At 28.6% G+C, this 21729-nt stretch overlaps 1 protein-coding gene across 4 annotated transcripts in view; it reads left to right on the forward strand.

The window, feature by feature from the left end:
• LOC147816156 (uncharacterized) overlaps positions 1 to 16022 on the forward strand; it is a 52305-nt gene extending 36283 nt beyond the window's left edge. The window contains exons 14-19 of one of the 4 annotated variants that reach the window (XR_015431805.1): positions 505 to 574; positions 2098 to 2225; positions 5921 to 6028; positions 7379 to 7500; positions 10829 to 10957; positions 13223 to 16022. Coding sequence is in view for 1 of the 4 variants with exons in the window: in XM_087158267.1 (XP_087014393.1) it covers positions 505 to 574; positions 2098 to 2225; positions 10829 to 10957; positions 13223 to 13309 (414 nt within the window). In the remaining 3 variants the exon portion in view is untranslated. Of the gene's footprint in view, positions 1 to 504; positions 575 to 2097; positions 2226 to 5920; positions 6029 to 7378; positions 7501 to 10828; positions 10958 to 13222 lie in introns of those variants that run through there. The other 3 variants (XR_015431806.1, XR_015431807.1, XM_087158267.1) reach the window with 3 other exon arrangements.
• Positions 16023 to 21729: the final 5707 nt, after the last annotated feature.

The raw sequence follows: 21729 nt of genomic DNA on the forward strand, positions 1-21729 counted from the left end.
TTATTGCTGCTTGCTTTAAATAAAGCTATTTCAAGTTTTTATCTTTTTTATGGTTTTCAAATAATATAAGAATGTAATTTATGTGGAAAAATTGTTTATTGAAATTTAATACATTATATACATATACTAAATATTTTACTTCATATTGCTATCTTAAAATGCGATTAATATGTCTAAGGTTTTAAGAATGAAAGGTTGGTGACATGTACATATTTTAATTTTAGTGTCTCTAATTTTAGGGTTAAGATAATTTTTCTAAGGTTAAGATAATTTGTCTAAGGTTAAGATAATTTGTTTACATTTTGTTTAAGAATATTTTTTGCAGTTAGTTCATTTAGAAAAAGTTCATTTAGTTCCTTTAGTTCCAAAGTTCATTTAGTTCCTCAAAAACATATACTACTTAAAAAAATTAGAATTAGTTTAGTTAACTTGTTAAAATTATCTCTTGTAAAATAAAAATATTTACATTAAATTTTGTATAAGTTTTATATAATTGCATTTTAGGGTAATGTACCAGAGAGAAAACATCTTATTTCAACAAGTTCAACTGAGTCTTATGAAGAATTACATGAAAGTATGTTGTTTTTACCTATCATATAGTGTTATCATATATTTGTTAATAAAAATATGTTAATGCATAAAAAGAATTAAAATTTTAATGTTTCTTTCCATTTTTTCTTAGTTTCTTTTAAGATGCAAATTTATTAATTACATGTATAAATATTAATTTCCGACTGAAAAATAAGAAAAAGTACAAGTTCTTATATGTTTCATTGTAGACATAATTAATTGATGATTGACATCTAAAGATGGTTATTTGAAGAATTTCTGGAGAAATTGTTTCAGTTGCAGCTGCAATTCAATTTTTTTAGAATCCTTTAATTCAATATCGTTTTTACATGCACACATTTTTTTTGATGTATCACCAGAAAGTCTAGTGGTGACAGGTTTTTGTGGAGTCCAAAAATCCAGCCATTTCATCTATTTCATGAATTGGGTAACCTCTCATTTAAAGTTTCATTTCAGATAGGAAAAATTACGAGAATATTTTGGCCTGTATTAAAATCATGCTATTCCCAGTTACAGCTTTAAAATTGTGATCTTGTGTACTTAAATTTTCAGTAGATTAAAGAAAAGTTTTCCAAACTTGCTAAATGTTTTCAGTTGACCAGGTACTATATGTCAAAAATTAAAACATGTATATGTTAATTATGAAAATTTCTATGTGTTAAAAATTAGTATAAAACAGGTTTTTTTAAAATTTTTCCGGGAAGTATTTGCTGTAAAAAAAAAGTGTTAGCATTGAATGTGTCGTGTTTTTATTTGTTAGTAGTCTAAATGAATTAGCAAATAAGAAGCAACACCGGACATAAACCTATTGTAATCCCATTGAGAAAAATCTTAACAGTCTCGTCATTGTCTGAGTTTGAAATGAATGTTATTGTGCCTAAGTTTAAAAAATGAATAAATAAAAAACTGAGGTTTTTAAATATTTGTCCTAAAATAAAAATTTTTATGGTGAAATTTATTGTTCAGAGCAACCTTAAATAATGAAATGACCTTATGTCTGTTATTGTACTTTGTTGTCCAATTAAATAAATATAGCACTTAGCTGTGAAATGAAATTTAATGATCCACAATGAATCTCTAATTCATAGGTGAGGTTTTAACTTGTAAGTTACTGAATTGCAGTCACTCTAATTCTATTTTAGGAAGAAAAAAATATTTAAATTACTGAAAATTCCTTTAGGGATTCAAAATGTCTGAATAGCATGGCATATGTGATTCAAGTATGAATTCTATTTCAGACTGTGAAAGAAAAGGGGTGACATTTTTCTAACGATATTTATTTATCTATGTTTTACTGCATTATTATACTATAAAGTTGAAATAATTTCTCTTTTATCTTCAAAGTGTGAAGAATCTTAATAAGTTTTTAAAATATATTTTCCCTTTTTTTTTTCTTGTCATTCTTATTTATTTTGTTAGGCAAACCAAAGTCATTTATTGTTATGTTTATTCTACATATAGATAGTTTGAATTTAAAGTAATCTAAAGTATTGTAACTGTTTCATTCTTTGTTTCATTTAACTTTAGCTGAAGATGGGCAACACATTTGTATTCACAACATAAATGTAAAGATGTTGTTAAAAGAATATTGCTCCTTGGAATTTGCTCCAGAGACAACTAAACTTGTTGAAATTGAAAGAGTCACCATGACTGAAGTAAGTAATCCGCTTGTTTTAAACTTCCTTGTTCTAAGGCTTTTTCGCTGAAAAAATTTTTACAACCATATTTCATGCATTCATAAGGGTTCTTCGGAAGAGGTTGAGATATCTTTAACATTTGCTGTTAACCTGCAAATTCGATATTGCAGAATTCAATTTTTCATCTGCCGTCTCAAAAGAGACTATGTCTCAGTTTAAAGGTAAACTCTATGTTGTTTTCATATTTGAGAATAACAGTCGTGAAATACTTTTTGTTAATTTTATTTGCTGCAAAAGGGATACTTTAAGAATTATTTTTAATTATATTATATAATATTAAATTATTATTAGTTAGATAGCTGAAAAAATGTGTGTCATGTTTTGTTTTGTTTGCCATGATTTTAAACTTTTATGAAAGAAATATGTGTGGCACTTGAATAAATATTGTGGAGTACTTAAGAAAGTATTGTTAATTCTTTCATAAATATTGTGTAGCAATTTGAAATTTCAATTATTATTTTTATTGCAAAGAATTATTTGAAAAACAATTTTATTGCTCCAAATCCGATATTGATTTGCTAGAAAGTAGACAGGATAATTTAATTTCTTTCATATCAGAATTTATTTAACTGATGAAAAAACTTATGCTAAGTTTTACTTCCTCTCCTAGACAACAATTAAGTAGTTTGCTTTGCATAAAAGCTACCTCCTTGTTGGTACAAGTTCTTCAGTTTAATTTGTATCTTTTGTTATGTTTTTTATTATTATTAATTAAGTATAAAATCTATGGCTTTAAAAATATTTATTTTTTTCGCTTTCTTTATAAAGTAATAAAAAATCAGTAGAATAAAACTAAAATTTAGCTTTTATCAATCAAAAAAGCAAGAAGAAAAATATTTATTAATGTATTTTGTTTTTGTAGGTGTAGTGCCTTTGTTTGCTAACTTAGCTCTTTTGTTTGTATTAATACAGGATTCCCACGGTCCTTAAAATCTTTAAAAATTGCTCAATTTTTATTTTGGAAAATAAGGGCCCTTAAACGAACTTAATTTTGATACATTGTTTTTTAAAGTCCTTAAATTTTCAGCATCAGTATAGTTCATAGGAACAATTTTTTAAAACAAAAAGTCGTTTTTTTATCGCTTAGAATTAAACCAACAATCAAATGGTAAAACATTTTAGAGAGACAAAAAGGAATATGTGTGTGTGGGGGGCTACAGGCAAGGGGAAGAAAGCATGTCCTTTCTATAATATACTGGTTTATTCATTAATATATTCTGCCATTTGCCTAGAATGCTACTCTGTAAGGAGAGTGAAGAATTCTGAATGAAAAGAATAGTGTGGACAAGGGGGATACTGCTCGTGGAAGAGATAGTGCTTTTTTGGGGTGGGGAGGGCAATTTTAAGATATCTAAGTTGAAGACCCACACTAACCTTCAAAATTAGCTTTTATTTTTTCGTTACGTGTTATTAATTATAAAAATTAATGTTATTTCCTTTTTTTTGTTATGAAAATGGACCAAATTATTTATCTTTACCCCTTTACTATATGTGTGTTCAAATACTTTTCTAAACAAGACCATGATGTTTGTGTTTTGTAATAATTTTTTTTTAACTATCTACTCTTATTTGCATTATTTTCATCAAATTGGCATGTCATTCCTCTTTAAAATATTTATGTTTACTTGGTTTGACCCTAAATATCATGTTTTTAAATATAAAAAGTAACTATGCTTTTTGTTTAATTAAATTTTTATCTTTTTGCTAATTTGCATTTAAAAATTATTTAATTTTTTTAATCATTTCATTATTAAAATACTGTGCTTGGTAACCAATTTTAATAAAAATTTATTAGGAGCCATTCAATACCCTTACAGCAAATTTCGTCTTAAAGACATCCCAAAACATTCCGAATGCTCCTGGAATATACATTTGTAATATAAATTTATTAAAGTTTCTTACTTTGCTTAATTCTTTACATATTTCTATAATTTCAGTATGATCAATATTAATCCTGTTAATGTTTTGTTGAATATACTATTACAAATAACATTTATTTAAATTTTAAGAAGAATACAATCGATAACCTTAAATAATAGTTAAATTAATAAGAGTTTTGAATTACCTTTTACAGAATTAAATAAAGTAATTGTTAATTTAAAAAATAGTATGAGCCAGTCAATGTTAAATTTATTTAAATTGCTTTTGCTTGCGATGACGTCCTTATCTTCTTCAGATAGAAAGTCTATGTATTTAAGTTCCAAGTATGCGCAAAACAGTTATTAAAAGCATTGCCGCTTGAAAATAGGTTACTGTACCATCTGAAAGTGTTGCATTCTGTAATGAGAATGGAAGACACTTCTAATAAGCCAATAAGATATCTGGCAACAGTAACCCCATCCATTATAAAACCTGAAGAGGCATCTTTGTTACGTGGGGAACCAGAAAGTTGTTCTTCTGACTCAAATGAATATGCACCAATTGATGTGTTTTGGAAAAACTATTTTGTGAAGAAAGATAATATAGATTGGGAAATATCAAATATCCTCTTTTAACAAAGCTTTTTAATGCTCTTTTGTGCATACCACATGTTGATGTTGAAAGAGGTTTTAGTGTGAACAGAAAGCTACTTGATAATGGGGCAAGTTTAAATTCGCATAGTGTTAATGGTTTGAGACAAGTTGTGTCACATATTAACAAAATAGGGGGTTTAAATAACTTTGAAGTTGATAACAATATGATTAAAGTGGCGCTTGCAGCATTTAAAAATTATTCTGCTCGATTAGAGGTTGAGAAAAAAGAATATGAAAACACTGAAACTGAGAAAAGCAGATTGAAAGCTGCTGAAATTGATTTGCAAAAAAAATTGAAGGCTTCTCATGATCTTTTAGCCACAGCTGAAGAAAGTATGAAAGATGGGTTAAATAATAAAGGCATGTTGATTATAGAAAGCGAACCGATCCTATTATCTGAGGTTAAGTCGAGAATAGTAGAATATTTAACAGCATTGGAAGATAGCAAAAAGAAACTTAATTTGTTAATGCAGGGACCTTCAAAAAAGTGTAAAAAATAAGATATGTCATTAATGAGCAAAATTAAAAATTCTTGTTATTAAATTCTTATTTTAATTCTTTGTATTAAATATGCCCCAAATCTTCGTTTCACTGCTCCAAAATTGCTTTTTTGTTGCTCCAAAGGTGCTCCAAAACCATGTTTTGCCACTTGCACTACTGATTTCGGCTTACCGTTGTTCCATAGCGTATGGAAGCGCCAATCATTTTACATGTTTGATTAAATATATGCAGGCACGCATGTGTTTATACTGAACTGGGTTCAGTGGGAATTATTCTTGCACTCTCATTTTCAACTCTGCTGCATTTTGCAAGAGATTCTCAATGTCAGGCTTCATTTTCCACCCTCTGAAATCGAACCGAAAAATCTCCATCTCTTTATGGTGGCTAAAGTAATAAAAAAAGGAGGTTTTTTTTGTCAGGAACTGGTTATTTAAACATAATCATGCAAAGTCTTTGAAAATTATTTAGCATTATGTTAATGTATATAGTGCTTAAAAATATTTTTTGAGAGCTTAAAAGGTGCTTATTTTTTGTTGTTTGCACTCACACATAAGACATCTTGTATGGATTAGCAGTTCCATTTTGTTGATGTTTATTAATTTTCTTTTCCTATTTTAAAATTATCAATATTTTTTTTAGACTTTAAAAGCTCTTAACTGTGCAAGAGAGTGTTTCTTCCTCTGAAGATGGGAGTAAAAGGGATTTCCTCTCTGTTTCATGCATTGGGAAAAATTCTTTACTCCAAGCGTAAGTTTAGTTCATTTCATGTGGGGTTCACTATTTATTGTGCTAAATAACTTGTTTATTTTGCTTAGGTGACCCCTCAAAGAAGTCAAATCACAATGTACTTCCTACTCATCTGAAAATGTTTAAAAAAGATCCTCTAATCCTGATGTAAACAGTTTAGAAATAAATACTGCATTTATTCAAATCTAAACTGCTGTCAAGCCACACTCCAAGTTCTCAACACGTTTTGTTCCACATAAAAAATTGTGTAATTCAACCAACCGAAGACTCTCCATGTAGTAAATGGTGACTGGTTCACATTTAATCTGCCGGGTCACAACATCCTCCATGTCCCCATAACATTTTATGCCCCTGGGAGTACTGGACAGGAGATTGATTGTTCTCTGGTTTAGGTCAAAATTACAATCTGTGAATGAATGAAAGATTATATGAATGGATCCGCTTTAAATAGATGTGACGTATGGGTGTGGCAGAAGTCGAATTCTTGGGCATAGATGGCGCCAATGGAAACATAAACAAGAAAAATCTCACCCTGGTGCTTTAATAGACAACTGCAACAACAAAATATAATTTTTTTTTTTAAAAAATTAAATGAGGACTAATAAGAAGTGAATAATACATTTGTTTTGCCAGCATTAAAAACTTTCAATGCATATATGAATCTTTAATTGCTCAAACTGTCAGAATTGTATTCTGAAACAAAATGCAGCTCCCACTGTGACATCTGATTTCAAACTTATGCTATTATTTTCTTACACAATGTCATCTTTTGTGATATACAATGCATTTGTTATGTGAGGTTTTTGTAAAAGCAATGTATTATAGTCTAATTGGATACTTTTTCCACCCAACAGATATCCATTCTGAATTTTTGACTAGTAAATTCGAAGCTTCTGTCGAATATATAGGTACTTAACTATGAAGTAGAAAGTTGATATGGTGACTGTGTGGTCTAAATGAAATTGCACTTCTGAACATGAAGTCGCTGCATCGTAAATACACAGAATTACAGCAACTCTTAAATGCAGAACTTATTTTGACAAAAATATCATTCTTCTATCTACTTTATTCTGCATTTTTAATTTCTCTTCTAAGCATGCTGTTTACTAAAATACAATTCCACAAAATATCATATGCTCAGAAGGCTTTTAAATCTAAACAATCATAAAATAAAAAGGAATACAAATACCACATCTTTAATCGTCAAAATAAACTATTTATTACTTAACAGAAAGATTGAGTTCAATTTATTTCTCCAATGTTGGCAGGTATGCAATGCAGACTCTCTTTAATAATTATCGCTTTAATTCATTTACTGATGTTTTCTAATCTTGTATTGTATTATTTTAGGAATTGTTTGATAAGACATCTGAAGATTTCACTTAGAAGATTTTACTTTGCAAGATATTCCCTTTGTTAATAAAATTGAAGTTAGCTTAGAATGTGCACTTTGGTTAAGCAAAGCTGATTACGTGAGTGCTCTATCACCTTTTTTTTTAAACTGCTAATAATTTAATTAAAACTTTGAGAAATAGTTTTCTATTGTTTATGTATCTTTTAGTCCACAAATTTGAAGAACCCCCAAAATTATTGTCTTCTTAAAACCAAACACTCTGTTTTTATATTTACATTTGCTCAAATTTGTGCCCATAACTTTTCCAAACTTTCCTCTATCAAGCATTACTCAATTACCCTGTGGCAGAATCGCGGTGACATTGTCGCAGAACATTACAGAGCTCTTGCAAAAAGATTTTTCTTTTAAAAAAAAAATTCCTTTTCTTTTCTACTACAATTTACATGTAATATTTGAATCCTGCATTTTTATAATCACTTTTTGACTTGCTTAATTTATGCTGGTAGTATCATAATTCGATGTGTCGGTGTGTAAATAATGTTTTGTTTGTATTTTCATCAGATGTTGATATTGATTTTCACTTGGATTTTAAATATTCCTATATATTTCAATATCGAAAATTCGAATTGTGCATTATAGTATTTACTTAAGGCAATAATTCTATCAAATGTTTGGCAGTTATTACTATTAATTTCACCATGATTTTTAAATCTGATATTTTTCATACAATATTTATTACAACAGCCTGATCTTGAAACGAAGCATACATTTGAGGAGTCCGATTTGTGTGATTTCTGACTGATCTTTTTTTTTTGCAATTATACTTCTACGGATTTTATGATTTCTAATTGTTTTTTTTTTTTATTTGTTATGATGATTATTTACAAAATACGAAGAAGGAAATAATTCAACCCCCAACAAAATGCGAGAATATAACCCATAATATTAGAATGAATAATTATTGCATGTTCAATTAAAAATTTATATAGTTTTTTTTAAAATATAGTTATATAGTTTTTTTTTTAAGCGCAGCTCTTTCATTTTTAATTAGTAACGTATATGTTTGTTATTATTAAAAGTATCTTGCAGAAAAGATATTAGTGCTTGAGAGTTCTGTCGCAGATTGCTCGAAAAAGTTCTGCCACGCGGGCTCAATTAGAAAGTAATGCAAAGTTTTCAATACCCAAAGACTCTATGATTGCGGAGTTTTTTTAATATTGTATGTTCATTAAAAAGTAGAAATTTACTTTTTAAATTCTTGTTTCTTAAAAAATTTGTTTCATGTAAAAGGCTTTATTGGGACATTAAAAAAAATTTATGGGACTGAAAGTCATGAGACACTTGATTTATTTGCAATACTCCACTCTCTTGTTTTGGAATCACTTGTTTCAGTTGAATTTTTTTTTCTGTCCTGTGCAATTTAGTTAAGCAAAATCTCTTGGCAGTATAGTTAGGAGTTTTTGAAGTCACATATTCATAAGTCTGAAGATATGCATTATATTTTTCTTTCTTTCTAAAAATTTCCAATTAGTTTTAGAGCTATTAAATTAAATCTTTTATTTCTAAAGAAAACTAATCACGTAAAATTTATTATTTCTTGCAGCCTTGTACTCTTTTGTCTGAAGATAAAATGATCTTTGCCTTTTTTAAAAAAATTCAGAATATTTTAAGAACAACTTATCTTAATATTTCATTTTTTGGGGGGTCTCGATTAAACATTTTTTTAATCATAATTTTGTAGTGTGCCTCGTTTAGCAACTAATAAAAAGAGTACTGATTCAAATATCTTAAAAAGTCTCCAGCAATTTTCTAAGTAATTTTTGTATTTTTTAAATTCGCAAATTTCACTTTGTAGTCTTGGCTATTTTTGCCAGTGTTATTTTTAATAAATCTTGTTGTATCTTACAAAATGAAACTTGTGGAAAAATCCTTATCATTTTTAGCTTTCTTTTAAAAAGTACAAAAATTGATTGATAATTTTTAAGATATTGAAATCAGATGTTTTTCATTAGTTGCCAAATACAATTCATTAGAAAAATATGAAGAAAATTTTTTTTTTTAATTTTCTGTACGTGCGCAATATAAACAAACTGCTTTAAATACTCATATCTTGAGCTTATTGGATTATTTTAAAGCAGTATTTTTGTAAATAGTTTTAAATTTCTCTAAAAATTTGTTTAATTGTACTGAATATTTTTACAGTTATAGCAAAAAAACATAAGTCAAAGAAATTTGTTTTGACTAATCTCCATAAATATTTTAGCTAGGCTTATAAAATTTTATGCTGTTATTGCAAACCACTACCAAAATAAGCTATAAAAGCTTCTTAATTGATTTTCTTGCATAGGTGTATAAAAATACTTTTTTTTAAAAATTTATTATCAGTTTCTTAAAATTCTGAAAGCTTTAAACTTTGTTGCGAAGTATAAAAAATCTGATGAACTAAAAACTGCTTAAATTACTAAATAATACTCTAAGTATTTCTTGAGAAATTTTAAAAAATATTGTAAGGTAGTGTATATATATATTTCAAAGTCATGACACAATGAATGATTGTGTTGTGTCTTTGGCATCTGGATGTCTGATGTTTAAGTTGTCCTCTGTGAATAATAGGAGATGGAGAGCATTGCACAAACCTCAGTTTAATGAAAATTTATCAAAGGTATAAATGATGATTCTTTGAAAGATTTATATCATGTAACTTTATATTTGCCTTCATTTTTTAAATTTTCTTTCCTTTTTTTATTTTTATCTTACACCAGTGGCGGTAGCAAAAATCTCTAAAATATGCTTTTAGTGGTGAGACTTTATTTTAATAGTTACTTTGTACTTTTTTTTAAAAAAAGAAGGCAAAATTTTAAACCCAAATTGCTTTCAAAGGTATTACCACGTAATAAAAAATATGTTAACTTCTCTGTACTTATGTGAGTGGTTGAAGGTTAATTGTAGTTTTGAAAAATGAATTTTGTTATCTTTCTTTTGGTAATAATACAGTCAATGCTTCCTTGCTGTCTAAATTATTATGTTGTGAGTTTTGAAAAATAATGCAACTGAAAACATTCATTTCTCTCGAAATAGTTTTTTTCTTGGAAAAAAAATTATAGTTTTATTTTTTCTATTAATAAAGCAGACAATATGTTACAGTGCCTCAATTCGAAAACGAACCAAAGCAAATTCCAAAAGCTACTAATTCTTCCATGCTTTATAATTGGTATAAAATTTGTATGGGCATAAATAACATTATTTTTTATAAAGTTTCATTCTGCTCTTTTAAAATAACCTAACAGTTACTATATATCATAATTCTGCGAGGAAATATTTCTAGGTTTTCATTATTAAGAATTATGATCTATATACCTTGTGAAGGATTGTTTTTTTTTTTTTTTTTTTTTTTTTTTTGAGAAATTTTGTGTTTTGATTATTTTTTATTTATTATTTTTTTCCAGTTTGAAGAACTAGATACATCTATCTTTACACTCTCAAGAAAATGTTTTATGAGTATTGAAAATGATATCTTCTCAAGCAGCATGCCTCTATTTTGTGTTAAGAAGGAAATTGTGTGCATCATTACAAAGGTTGGTCCAGGAGTTTTCTTCTCTTCTGGGTTTGGTTCAAAATGTACAAGACAACGTAGTAAAGCATTGATGGTTGTAAACCTGAAATTGGCTTGACTGTTCAATACTGGTTATAAAATAAAATATAAAATTGTGCTTAAGATAAATATGTTGAGATAATGCTATCTTTAATGAGAGAAGAGGATTATACCATTCTTTTACTCAGTACTGTACAGGTCTCAGAATCGTAACTCTTAACACTAAATTTTTCAGCAACTGATTATTTAAAGATATAAAAGTGATAAAAATTATAGTTTTTGAAAATTTTTGTTTTTGAAACAAATCTAAAATGACTTTTTTTTTACTCCTTGGAACCATTTTAAAAACAATACAAATACAGAAAAGTATAGACCGTGTAGGAGAACAAAAGAACTTAAACTGAAATGCTATGAGAAAATATTTTTAATGATTTAAATGCAGTTGTCAAAAAAGGCAATATGTTTTAGTTCTAATTTAGACAAAAATTAGAACGTTGATTTCAAATATTCGATAAAATTTTATATTTTTTGCAATGAAATTTAAAATTTAAGTGTCATATATTTTTTAATTTTGAATATTTGCCAAGGTATTGATTTTTTTTTCTAAATATATACCTAAAAAAAATTTTCTATACATATATAGAATTAAGTAATATGTGCATTGTAGAATTCCGCTATTTGTGAACGCTAACTTGCATTTAAATCTTTGTTGTTGTACAGTTATACTGTATTGTTCTTATGCAAATAAATGCAAAGCATTTTGCTCTTTCATAAATTACACATCTTTCTTTCTAAGAAAACAAATATTATTATCTTCATTTCAACGTGCATTCTCACTCAAGAAAAGACTTTCTGATCTTTTTCTCTAGAGTTACATTATTCATACCTGACAAGTCTCCTGTTTTTTTAACCAAAACTCCTGTATTTTACGACTATCTCCTGTTTACCTGCCTATTCTCAAATTTTTCTGTATTTGTTGAAGAAATTTTAAAAAAAATTTGGCAATAAAATATTTTTTAATGGCAAAAATACTTCTTATTCCTCAACAGATAATACTAATGCCGGTACTACAGTATAATGATTGTGAATAGTTTAAGTAAAAATATCTTCAGTGGTTGACAGATCATAGGGTAGAGTCCCCTTGCCGTCTAACCGTGGCAGTGTTTTGTGGTTTTCCTCTCCATGTAACGCAAATGCGGGTTAGTTCAAAAAGTCCTCCACAAAGACAAATTTCTCCCAATACTTGATCCAGGAGTTCCTTTGTCTTCTGGATATGGTTCAAAATTATAATTCTGCGGAGTTGAACGTTAGTAGTCGTAAACCCAAAAAATTGGGTCGACTGTTAGACGACAATTATAAATTAAAATAGTTTGAAGTAAATATTAATAATGCTTTAAAAAAGTCTTTTTCAGATTAAGATTTATATACATATTTTTTACCTCGCTAAATGTAACTGCTTTCATTATATCCAATTTGAAATTTCTCTTTTTGACTTTGGTTATGCGTGATGTAAAACTTTACTACTAGCCTAAAAAATTTCGCTTGTAAAATCTCAATGATTTCATTTCTCCAATGCTGGCAGGTATGATTATTTCTAATGTAACTTGGTGATTGTTTCATTCACCAAATGTTAGCTAGTTTAGAAAGCTGCATTTTGTTCTTGATACTTAAGAACTATTATAATAAATAAATAAAAAATTCTTAATTTTTTAAAATTCTATTTAATTTGATATCTTTAAAAAAATTAACGAAAAGTAATTAAAATTTTCAACATAGTTTTCTGTCTGCTGATTTTAATATTAAAAAAAATAATCTGTGTTTGCTTTAAGAAAATCTTCAGATATGCTTAGAAAATAACTCCTACTCTTACCGCAAATAATTTCGTCACTCCCTCCAAAAATATTACTCTTTTTTAATTTTGTAACATAAATTTGAAGCAGCATTAAAGTGCAAGGTATATTGAATTATCAGAAATTTTTTTTTGACTTTGGTTTATACTAATGACTTTTTTATACTTTGTAGTATTCTGTCAATTCAGTTTTTTAAATTTAATGAGATACAAACATATGTTTAAGGATGTTTTTTTTTTAAATTGAAAATTATTCTATATCTTTTTAAAAGGTAAGGAAAACTCATTTCCGTATCTTTCGATCTTTATTTTCACCATTATTGATACTCATTTTCATCATTATTGATTTCTTACTTTTATTCTTGTAAAATTTAAAATTTTTAACTATTTGTTTTGAAGCGGAAGAGAGTGAGTATCCCAATGATGAAGGAAACAATGCAAACAAGTCGGATGTCAAGATATTGCCTGATGAAGAGATTGTTATAGAAGAATACGACTTTTGAACACAGATTGTTTATTGTGAAAAAATTCTATATTGAAGATATTTATTAAATTTTTGATTTCTTTTTAACTTGAATTAAAGTCACTTTATATTAATGACTAAGTGTCAATTAAATTGCAAACGAGAGATATTTTTTTTTTACATTTAATCTAATTGCAGTTTGTTTATATGAGTGTTATGCAGTGCTCATTTTAATTAATCCTTTTAAGTAAAGAAATACAGTATTTTTATTGTAAAAAAAGGGATACAAAAGTGATGATTTGTGTCTGGATTTTGAAAAAAGAGGATTTCATACCGTGGAGGTTGAAATTTTTGGATGTCGTAAACTGGTTTTTGACAGTAACACTTGAGATTTTCTTCCAAGGCTGTCTTAAGGCCCATAATACTGTAAATAATCAAAATATTTTCTGAATGGATTTCCTGTTAATAAAAAAATAAATATTGTTTCATCTTAGTTTTAAATATTCGTTTAAAAACAGCGTTGGATTTTTTAAGAATACATTTATAAATGTACGTTGATACAGATAAATATTTCTATAAACACTGATAATCTAAACTTGACTATTACTGAACTTGAGAACTTATAATAGTTTTGAATAATTTAAAAATAGCAGTTACTTTTTACTGTGCCTCAAAGGAAAAAAATCTCTACTGCGCACCTGGAAAGTCATGAGAAATCATGGAAAGTCATAGATTTCGGTAATGAACAAAATTTGTCATAAAATCTTATGATTTTAACTATTTTTTTTAAAAAAACATGACGTCATGGATTTAGGTCGCCGAAAAATCTAATTTTTAAAATAGAATTTTCCCAATTTCACAGTGTTCCAATAAAACGAATATCTAAATTTGTAACAAAATCCCCACTCACAGTCATATTTTATTAAAATATAAAATGTTGTTAACCTGTTCTTTCAAAAAATGAAGGAAAGAACGTCATTTCTAGAGTGAATTAATTAACTTTTAAACTTATGTGATTTCAGAATTTTTTATTTATTTATTTTTTTTATTTTATCAATTTAAAATTCTAGTTTAAGCTTTTTAGATAACACTTTTAAGAAGAAATAAAACAACTTTAAATAACAACATATATCTGACTGTATTTAGTTATTTGCTTTTGTATTTTTATTTCAGCTATTTTATTTGCTGCAACTCTTTCTTTACTCTGTTTTTTAAGTTTGAAATCTATTAATATGAAAATGTAGAGTATAACAGTTTTAGTTATACCTATCGTTTCAGTTAATGTTATTACAATGCTTTTTCAAATTTATAGTTGTGTTTTTGTCGGCAAAAATTGTAACTTCAATTGTAAGTAAGGAAACATTCTTGGAAAGTCATGGATTTGAAAATCTAAAATGTAGCAGATACCCTGTATTTAAAAAAAAAATTTCTGTCTGTTATACCTTTTGCCTTTGTTTTAACTGTAGAGAGTCCCGGTGGCTCAGTGGTAAAGTTGCACTCTCATTCTTAGGTCCAGAGTTCTTGCTTCGGACCAGGCAAGTTTGACACAGCCTTTCATCCATTCAGTGGGTCAATAAAATGGCAGGGAAAACACAAAAAACCTAAAATTTTCAGGGAATTTTATTTTGACTCTAATTGTCAGGGAAAGTTGTAATTTTTTACAAAATACCTGGAAAAATTCTCCAACATACCTGGTAATAGATCAGTCTTAGAATTGTCAGTAACAGTAATCAGTTATCGAGATTCGAGTTAATTTTAGCATCTAGTAGAGTCATTTTATAAAGTATGTCTATATTAAAAGGACTATATTAAAGTATGTCTAAACTGGAATTCCTTTTTTAGAGAAACTTTTCTATATTTCCATTCTCATTCTATTATATGTTTTTGCTCACATAATCTAATATTTAACATTACAAATAAATAAAAAAAATTTAAAATTTTCGGATGAAAAATTGCATAGTATGATAAAATATGGTTTGGTTTTCCATTGAAATTTACTTAGTATACTTGGGAAAGTCAGGAAATTTTTTTTCTTCAGAAATTGCGTGGGAGGCCTGCTGCAAAATAGGTTTAATTATGTTCAAAAAATAGAAAAAAATCACAAAATAGTATCATTTATGTTAAAAAATAATAAGTTTTTACTCGCAATAATTAGTCTTTTTCCCCCCTCTCTTAAAAAGTTTTTTACTGGTAGACCACAGTTTTTATGTAGACTTTTGAGTTAAATAATTCTGATATCTATTACAGTTATTTGTTTCAAAAATTTAACATTTTAGCCAAACTTGCATGTTTTATTCCTCTTCCAATGATATTGTTTTGGTCACAAAATCTAGTATTTGTCACTGCAAATAAAAAGTAAAATCATTTTCTGATGAAAAATTTTCACTGATTTTTTATTTTTCATTGAATTTTTCCTGAAATACCTGAAAAAGTCAGGGAATTTTTTTTTCCTTCTGAAATTGAGTGAGAACCTTGAATGAGTACCAAACATTGGGGATTTCCTCACTTGGTTGACCACCCAATATTTGCACTGCAGAGTCTAGAGTCACAAAAACTTGTATGGGCTCAGTAGGCTTTAACCCTTCATAGGCTGCTGCATGTGTAGAATTTAAAATAAAAAACTTTTTATCACAAGTGTTCAAATGAACTCAAATGTTTTGTACTAAATATGATTTGAAGGCATGTATCAACATTTGCTAATAGTTTAAATAAAGAATTTTTAGTTTGGCTTTACAAGTTATCTTGTTTCATTTTTTTAATATTACTTTAAAATTGTGAAAATAACTTTTTCCTCGCTACATTCATCAAGAAAATAAGCAGAATGAATAATGAAAGAATAAAATTTAATGAACCATGCCAAGAGATTTATTTGAAAAGTAGCACCAAGCATTGTTCTTCACTGCATTATTGTTCAAGTATAAAAGCAAAGCATTCTTACAACAGGCCATTGTATGCCAAGAGGGTATTGAAGGTTAGGGCTGCACAATCTCATGACTGTCAACTTCTCTGGCTTTTACTCAGAGATTTTTCTTAAATATTTATAGGGGTAACAGAATTTCTGTTTCAACACTTGGATTAAAAAGATTTTGACCAACACTTTATGTGAATAGTTACAAGGTATATATATATATATATATATAGCATAATAAATAAATGCAAAAAGAAGAAAAACAATAAGTTTTATTTGATGCGCTTAAGCTGCAAGTAAATAGAACTCATAAAATAAGTTCAAAATCTGGAGAAAACATGAAAAAAAATTACAGAACAATGAAAAAAGGGGGAAAAAATAATAATAAAAATCTGAAGGAAAAAAATTAAGAAAAATCCGGAAAATGAAAGATATAATCTTTTCATCAGCTTACACGATTATGTCTGCAAAAAGGAGTGCTTTCTAATATTGTATAAATGTAGCCAAAGCAAAATATATCAATACAATAGTGTGAATCATATTTTTTTTTCTCCATTTCCCTATTTTCATTGACCTGTAATTTTTCACAGTGTATTAAAGGTAAGTAAACAACATGTTTTTTTAAATTTATTTTTTTCTTTGTATGCAGTCAAATTTCGAGATCGTTAAAAGTGTGCCGCGACAAAATTACTGGTTTAGAGTCTGATGATCAGCTTGCTTGATTCTTGCGTTGCTCTCTGATTGCAGTTAGTTTTTATCAATATTTCCATATCAGGAAACCTGTATATAGTATAAGTTTTTGTCAGAGAGATCTCACTTAAACAGATCTCCGTTAACTGGATACCAAAGTTAATTTTTTTTAAATTTACTGACGTTTTTATTCAGGAATTGAAAACTGGAAAATTTTAAAATTGATCTAGAAGACTATTTAAAATGTAAGTTAATTTTATCTTTTTTTTTTTTTTTTTTGAAAATTTTACTTGATTGTTTGCTTAATCTTCATAAATAAAATGAATGATTGATACAGTATTTTACTCAATTAAAAAAAGAGAAAACTACAAATTACAAACGGTGATTATGATGCAAATATTGAACACTCTAGTGTTTTTTTTTTAATATTATTATTATTATAAAAGATTCACAGTTAAAAGGTTTCTTGGAATGCAGAATATTTTGAAGCAAAATCATAGAGTCTGAAAAAGAAAAATGAAAACCCCAATTACATTTGAAAATTTGTTGTTTTCGAAAAGAGTGTTGTTTGCCAATGTAATTACCTTCTGTCATTCCCGATATTACGAGACTCCTTTACGTCAGTTTCACAGAATGTCTAAAATCAAAATACAAAATCACTATTTTAAAAGCCAAACTAAGTGCAAAAAAAAAAAAAGACACACAATTGTTCAGTTTATCATTCAGTGAATGATTTTTTTAATCGCCTCGTATGAGACACGTTTTATGTAATCATAAATAAAGCTAAGCATGGATAAGGACCAAATAATGCTAATCTTCTATATATTAAAAAACTTTTTGCCTTTAATTTTCTTTTTTAGATACCTTCACGTTGTTCATTCAAGCCTAGCCTAAAATATTTATTTTGAATAAAAAATCTGGTGAACAAAGGAATTTATTGTCAGACTATTTTAGAATGAGATAATGCTTTCATAGCTATCACATCATGTAAATGATCAGGGGAGCCGATCAGTTTTTGATGCTCCTCTTCCGCACCTAGATAATGAGCTTAAGTTCTAACTCTGCTAAGGCCTTAGCATTTTTACTATTTATTTATGCGCGCTTTTAAGTTTCAGATTTTAATTTAAAATTTATTTTATAAAATGAACCATGATATTTTAAGGAATTTTAGATAGTATGTCATAATTATTCAACATCAGAAGAAAAACTAATGTCGAATAACCCAATCGAAAATTAAATATTTCGACCCGACACAAATTATCTGTATTTAAAAAAAATATGCATTAAAAACGCGAGAATTTTTCTTTTTTAATGTTAAGCCTGAAAAATTAAAAAGACTGATAATAGGTTATTATTAAAAAAAACTAGGAGTGACGTGGGGAGCTATATGAGAGCTCCGGATTGATTGCTTCGGTTCTGGGTCTGTGTAAATGTATTTTTTGTAGGTATGAATATTACTGCATTTCACCTTACCGTGTATATGAGAAATGTCAGGCAGTAGAAACTCCTGATGTGCTGAAGGAATGAAGTAAATAGCGTGGTGTCAACGCTGGGATTCGAACCCCTGTTTAGTTGGTCAAGAAATTGGCAGCTCGCAGCTAAAGTATATACCCAGCTTCAAGAAGCTAAGTGGCTTTATAAGGCGCTCACCAATATCACTTACCTAGAGCCGTGATGGCTCAAGGGATAGTGCGTTCACCTTCCAATGGGGGAACCGGGTTCGAATCCCAGCGATGACTGGTCAATACAAATTCCGCATCCGACTTGCACCGACCACAGTGCTGATGAAAAATATCCTCAGTGATAGACAGATCACTGGTTAGAGTCTACTTGACGTTAGGCTAACCGTGGGTGGTTTTGCTCTCCAAACTGAGAATATGGCAGTAAGAAATAATCCAGAAAGAATGATTTTACTCCAGGTGGTAAAATGTCGACGAATTGGAGATTTTTGCCGTGATGACTCAGGGGATAGAGTTCACCACAATAAATGAAACAGTCTCCCCGCACACGCTCCAATCCTCTTTTTTAAATGAGAAATTTATTTATTTATGATCTTTTTATTTAATTTTCTTTATAAAATGTAAAAAAGAAAAATTTATTTAATTTTTTTAAAACAAAGCATAGAGGAATGATGAAAAGTATATTAATAAAGAGATAGGGAGAACTTGTTTCAGTTTTCAGTATCACAAATAATTTATTTTAAATAAGAAAATTAAATAACGTTAAAAATAAAAATATACTTTTTTATTACATTTCCTACCCCTTCCGGCAGTGCCAACTTAAGGTGAAACTTAGTATAATAAACACTCTATTATGTATGTACATACATATTAAACTTGATTGTCATATTGTTTACCCCTTATTAAGCCTATAATTATTTCCTCTGGTTGGGTACACTAGCATGCGGCAGTGGTCCCCATCCCCCCCCAAGTACTAGGACGCATTCATCCCCCTCCCCAAAAAAAATTTGCTAACTTCCCCCTTCCATGTTAGCTTGTTCGAAAAAGTCCTACTTTGCTTGCTCATAATATGACAATGCTTCTTTTATTTATGAACTTAAAAAAAAAATTCCCTCGTCTAAATTCCCCCCCCCCAAACTGTACGTTTTATTCAGTGTAAAAATTCCCCCCCAAAGCTTTAAGCAGGCACATCGCGCGGAATATTTAGCTTAAAGCACCTCCTCCCAGATAGTCAACAAAACTTATTTTGGCCCATTGAGGTCCCACTAATTGGTCTATAAAAAAATTCCTTTAGTACAATTGTTTGTAACAATAAACTGCAATTTCGGGCCGAGTTGGAAATTTATAGGTTAATATCATAGGAAGTAGCGGGGTGTGATGTGTGCGTGCCTCAAGATAAGACTTTTGTTGCTTTATCAGCCATTATTCGCTCTTTAACAAAAAATAATAATTTTTTTCAAATACGGAACACTTCATTCACTTAAAAATATTGAAAAAGAAGTTAAAAAATAACATAAAATTAAAAAAAAATAAATATATAAAAATTATCAAAATTTAATCGTTTATTAGCTATTATTCGCTATTTCAGAAAAGAAAAATAGTTATTTCTATATACAGAACACTTGATTCACGTTAAAAATTGTATTAAAAAACATAATATAAAATAAATAAAAAAAATTCAAAGTCGACCCTTGCTGGGAGTCGATCCCAGGACCTCCGTGCCTTCAAATCTAACTTGCCCACAGAGCCACCAACTGACCCATGCTTCACATGCCAGACGCGCGAATATACAGCTTAAACCACCTTCTCCCGGTTAGTCAACAAAATATATTTTGGCCCATTTTCGGCCCTCTAATGGGTCTATAAAAATGTCCTCGAACACAGTTGTTCATCACATTAAACTCTAATTTCTGCCCCAGTTTGAAATTTATAGGTTAATATTACAGAGATTTACGGGGTGTGATGTGTGCGTGCTTCCGGATACGAGTTTTGTCCCTTTTTCAGCCATTATTCGCTCTTTAATAAAAAAAAAATAATTTTTTTCTTATACAGAACACTTTATTCACTTAAAAATATTGAAAAAGAAGTTAAAAATTACATGAAATAACATAAATAAAAATTATCAAAATTTAGCCGTTTATTAGCTATTATTCGTTATTTCTGAAAGGAAAAATAGTTATTTCTATATACAAAACACTTGATTCACGTTAAATTGTTGAAAAGTATATTAAAAAACATAATATAAAATAAATAAAAAAATTCAAAGTCGACCCTTGCAGGGAGTCGAACCCAGGATCTCCGTGCCTTCAAATCTAACTTGAACACAGAGCTACCAACCGACCCATGCTTCATATGCCAGGCACGCGAATATACAGCTTAAACCACCTTCTCCCGGTTAGTCAACAAAATATATTTTGGCCCATTTTCGGCAATCTAAAAGGTCTATAAAAATGTCCTCGGATATAGTTGTTCGTCAAATTAAACTCTAATTTCTGCCCCAGTTTGAAATTTATAGGTTAATATTATAGAGAGTTACGGGGTGAGTTGTGTGCGTGCCTCCTGATACGACTTCTGTCCCTTTTTCAGCCATTATTCGCTCTTTAACAAAAAATAATAATTTTTTTCATATACAGATCACTTTATTCACTTAAAAATATTGAAAAAAAATTAAAAAATAACAAAAAGTAAAATAAATAAAAATTATCCAAAATTTAACCGTTTATTAGCTATTATTCGCTATTTCAGAAAAGAAAAATAGTTATATCTATATACAGAACACTTGATTCACGTTGAATTGTTGAAAAGTATTTTAAAAACAAATTATAAAATAAATAATAAAATTCAAAGTCGACTCTTGCAGGGTGTCGAACCCAGGACCTTCGTGCTTTCAAATCTAACTTTCCCACAGAGCTACCAACTGATCCATGCTTCACATGCCAGGCCCGCGAATATACAGCTTAAAACACCACCTCCCGGTTAGTCAACAAAACATATTTTGGCCCATTTTCAGCCCAGAAATGGGTCTATAAAAATGTCCTCGGGAACAGTTGTTCGTCACATTAAACTCTAATTTCTGCCCCAGTTTGAAATTTATAGGTTAATATTATAGAGAGTTACGGGGTGTGATGTGTGCGTGCCTCCTGTTACGACTTTTGTCCCTTTTTCAGCCATTATACGCTCTTTAACAAAAAAAAAATAATTTTTTTCATATACAGAACACTTTATTCAATTAAAAATATTGAAAAAAAAGTTAAAAAATAACATAAAATAAAATAAATAAATATACAAAAATTATCAAAATTTAACCGTTTATTAGCTATTATTCGCTATTTCAGAAAAGAAAAATAGTTATTTCTATATACAGAACACTTGATTCACGTTAAAA

This window comes from Parasteatoda tepidariorum, chromosome 2 (assembly GCF_982258835.1).
Source record: "Parasteatoda tepidariorum strain Cologne lab strain chromosome 2, Ptep-v5.0, whole genome shotgun sequence".
NCBI classification, from domain to species: Eukaryota; Metazoa; Arthropoda; class Arachnida; order Araneae; family Theridiidae; genus Parasteatoda; species Parasteatoda tepidariorum.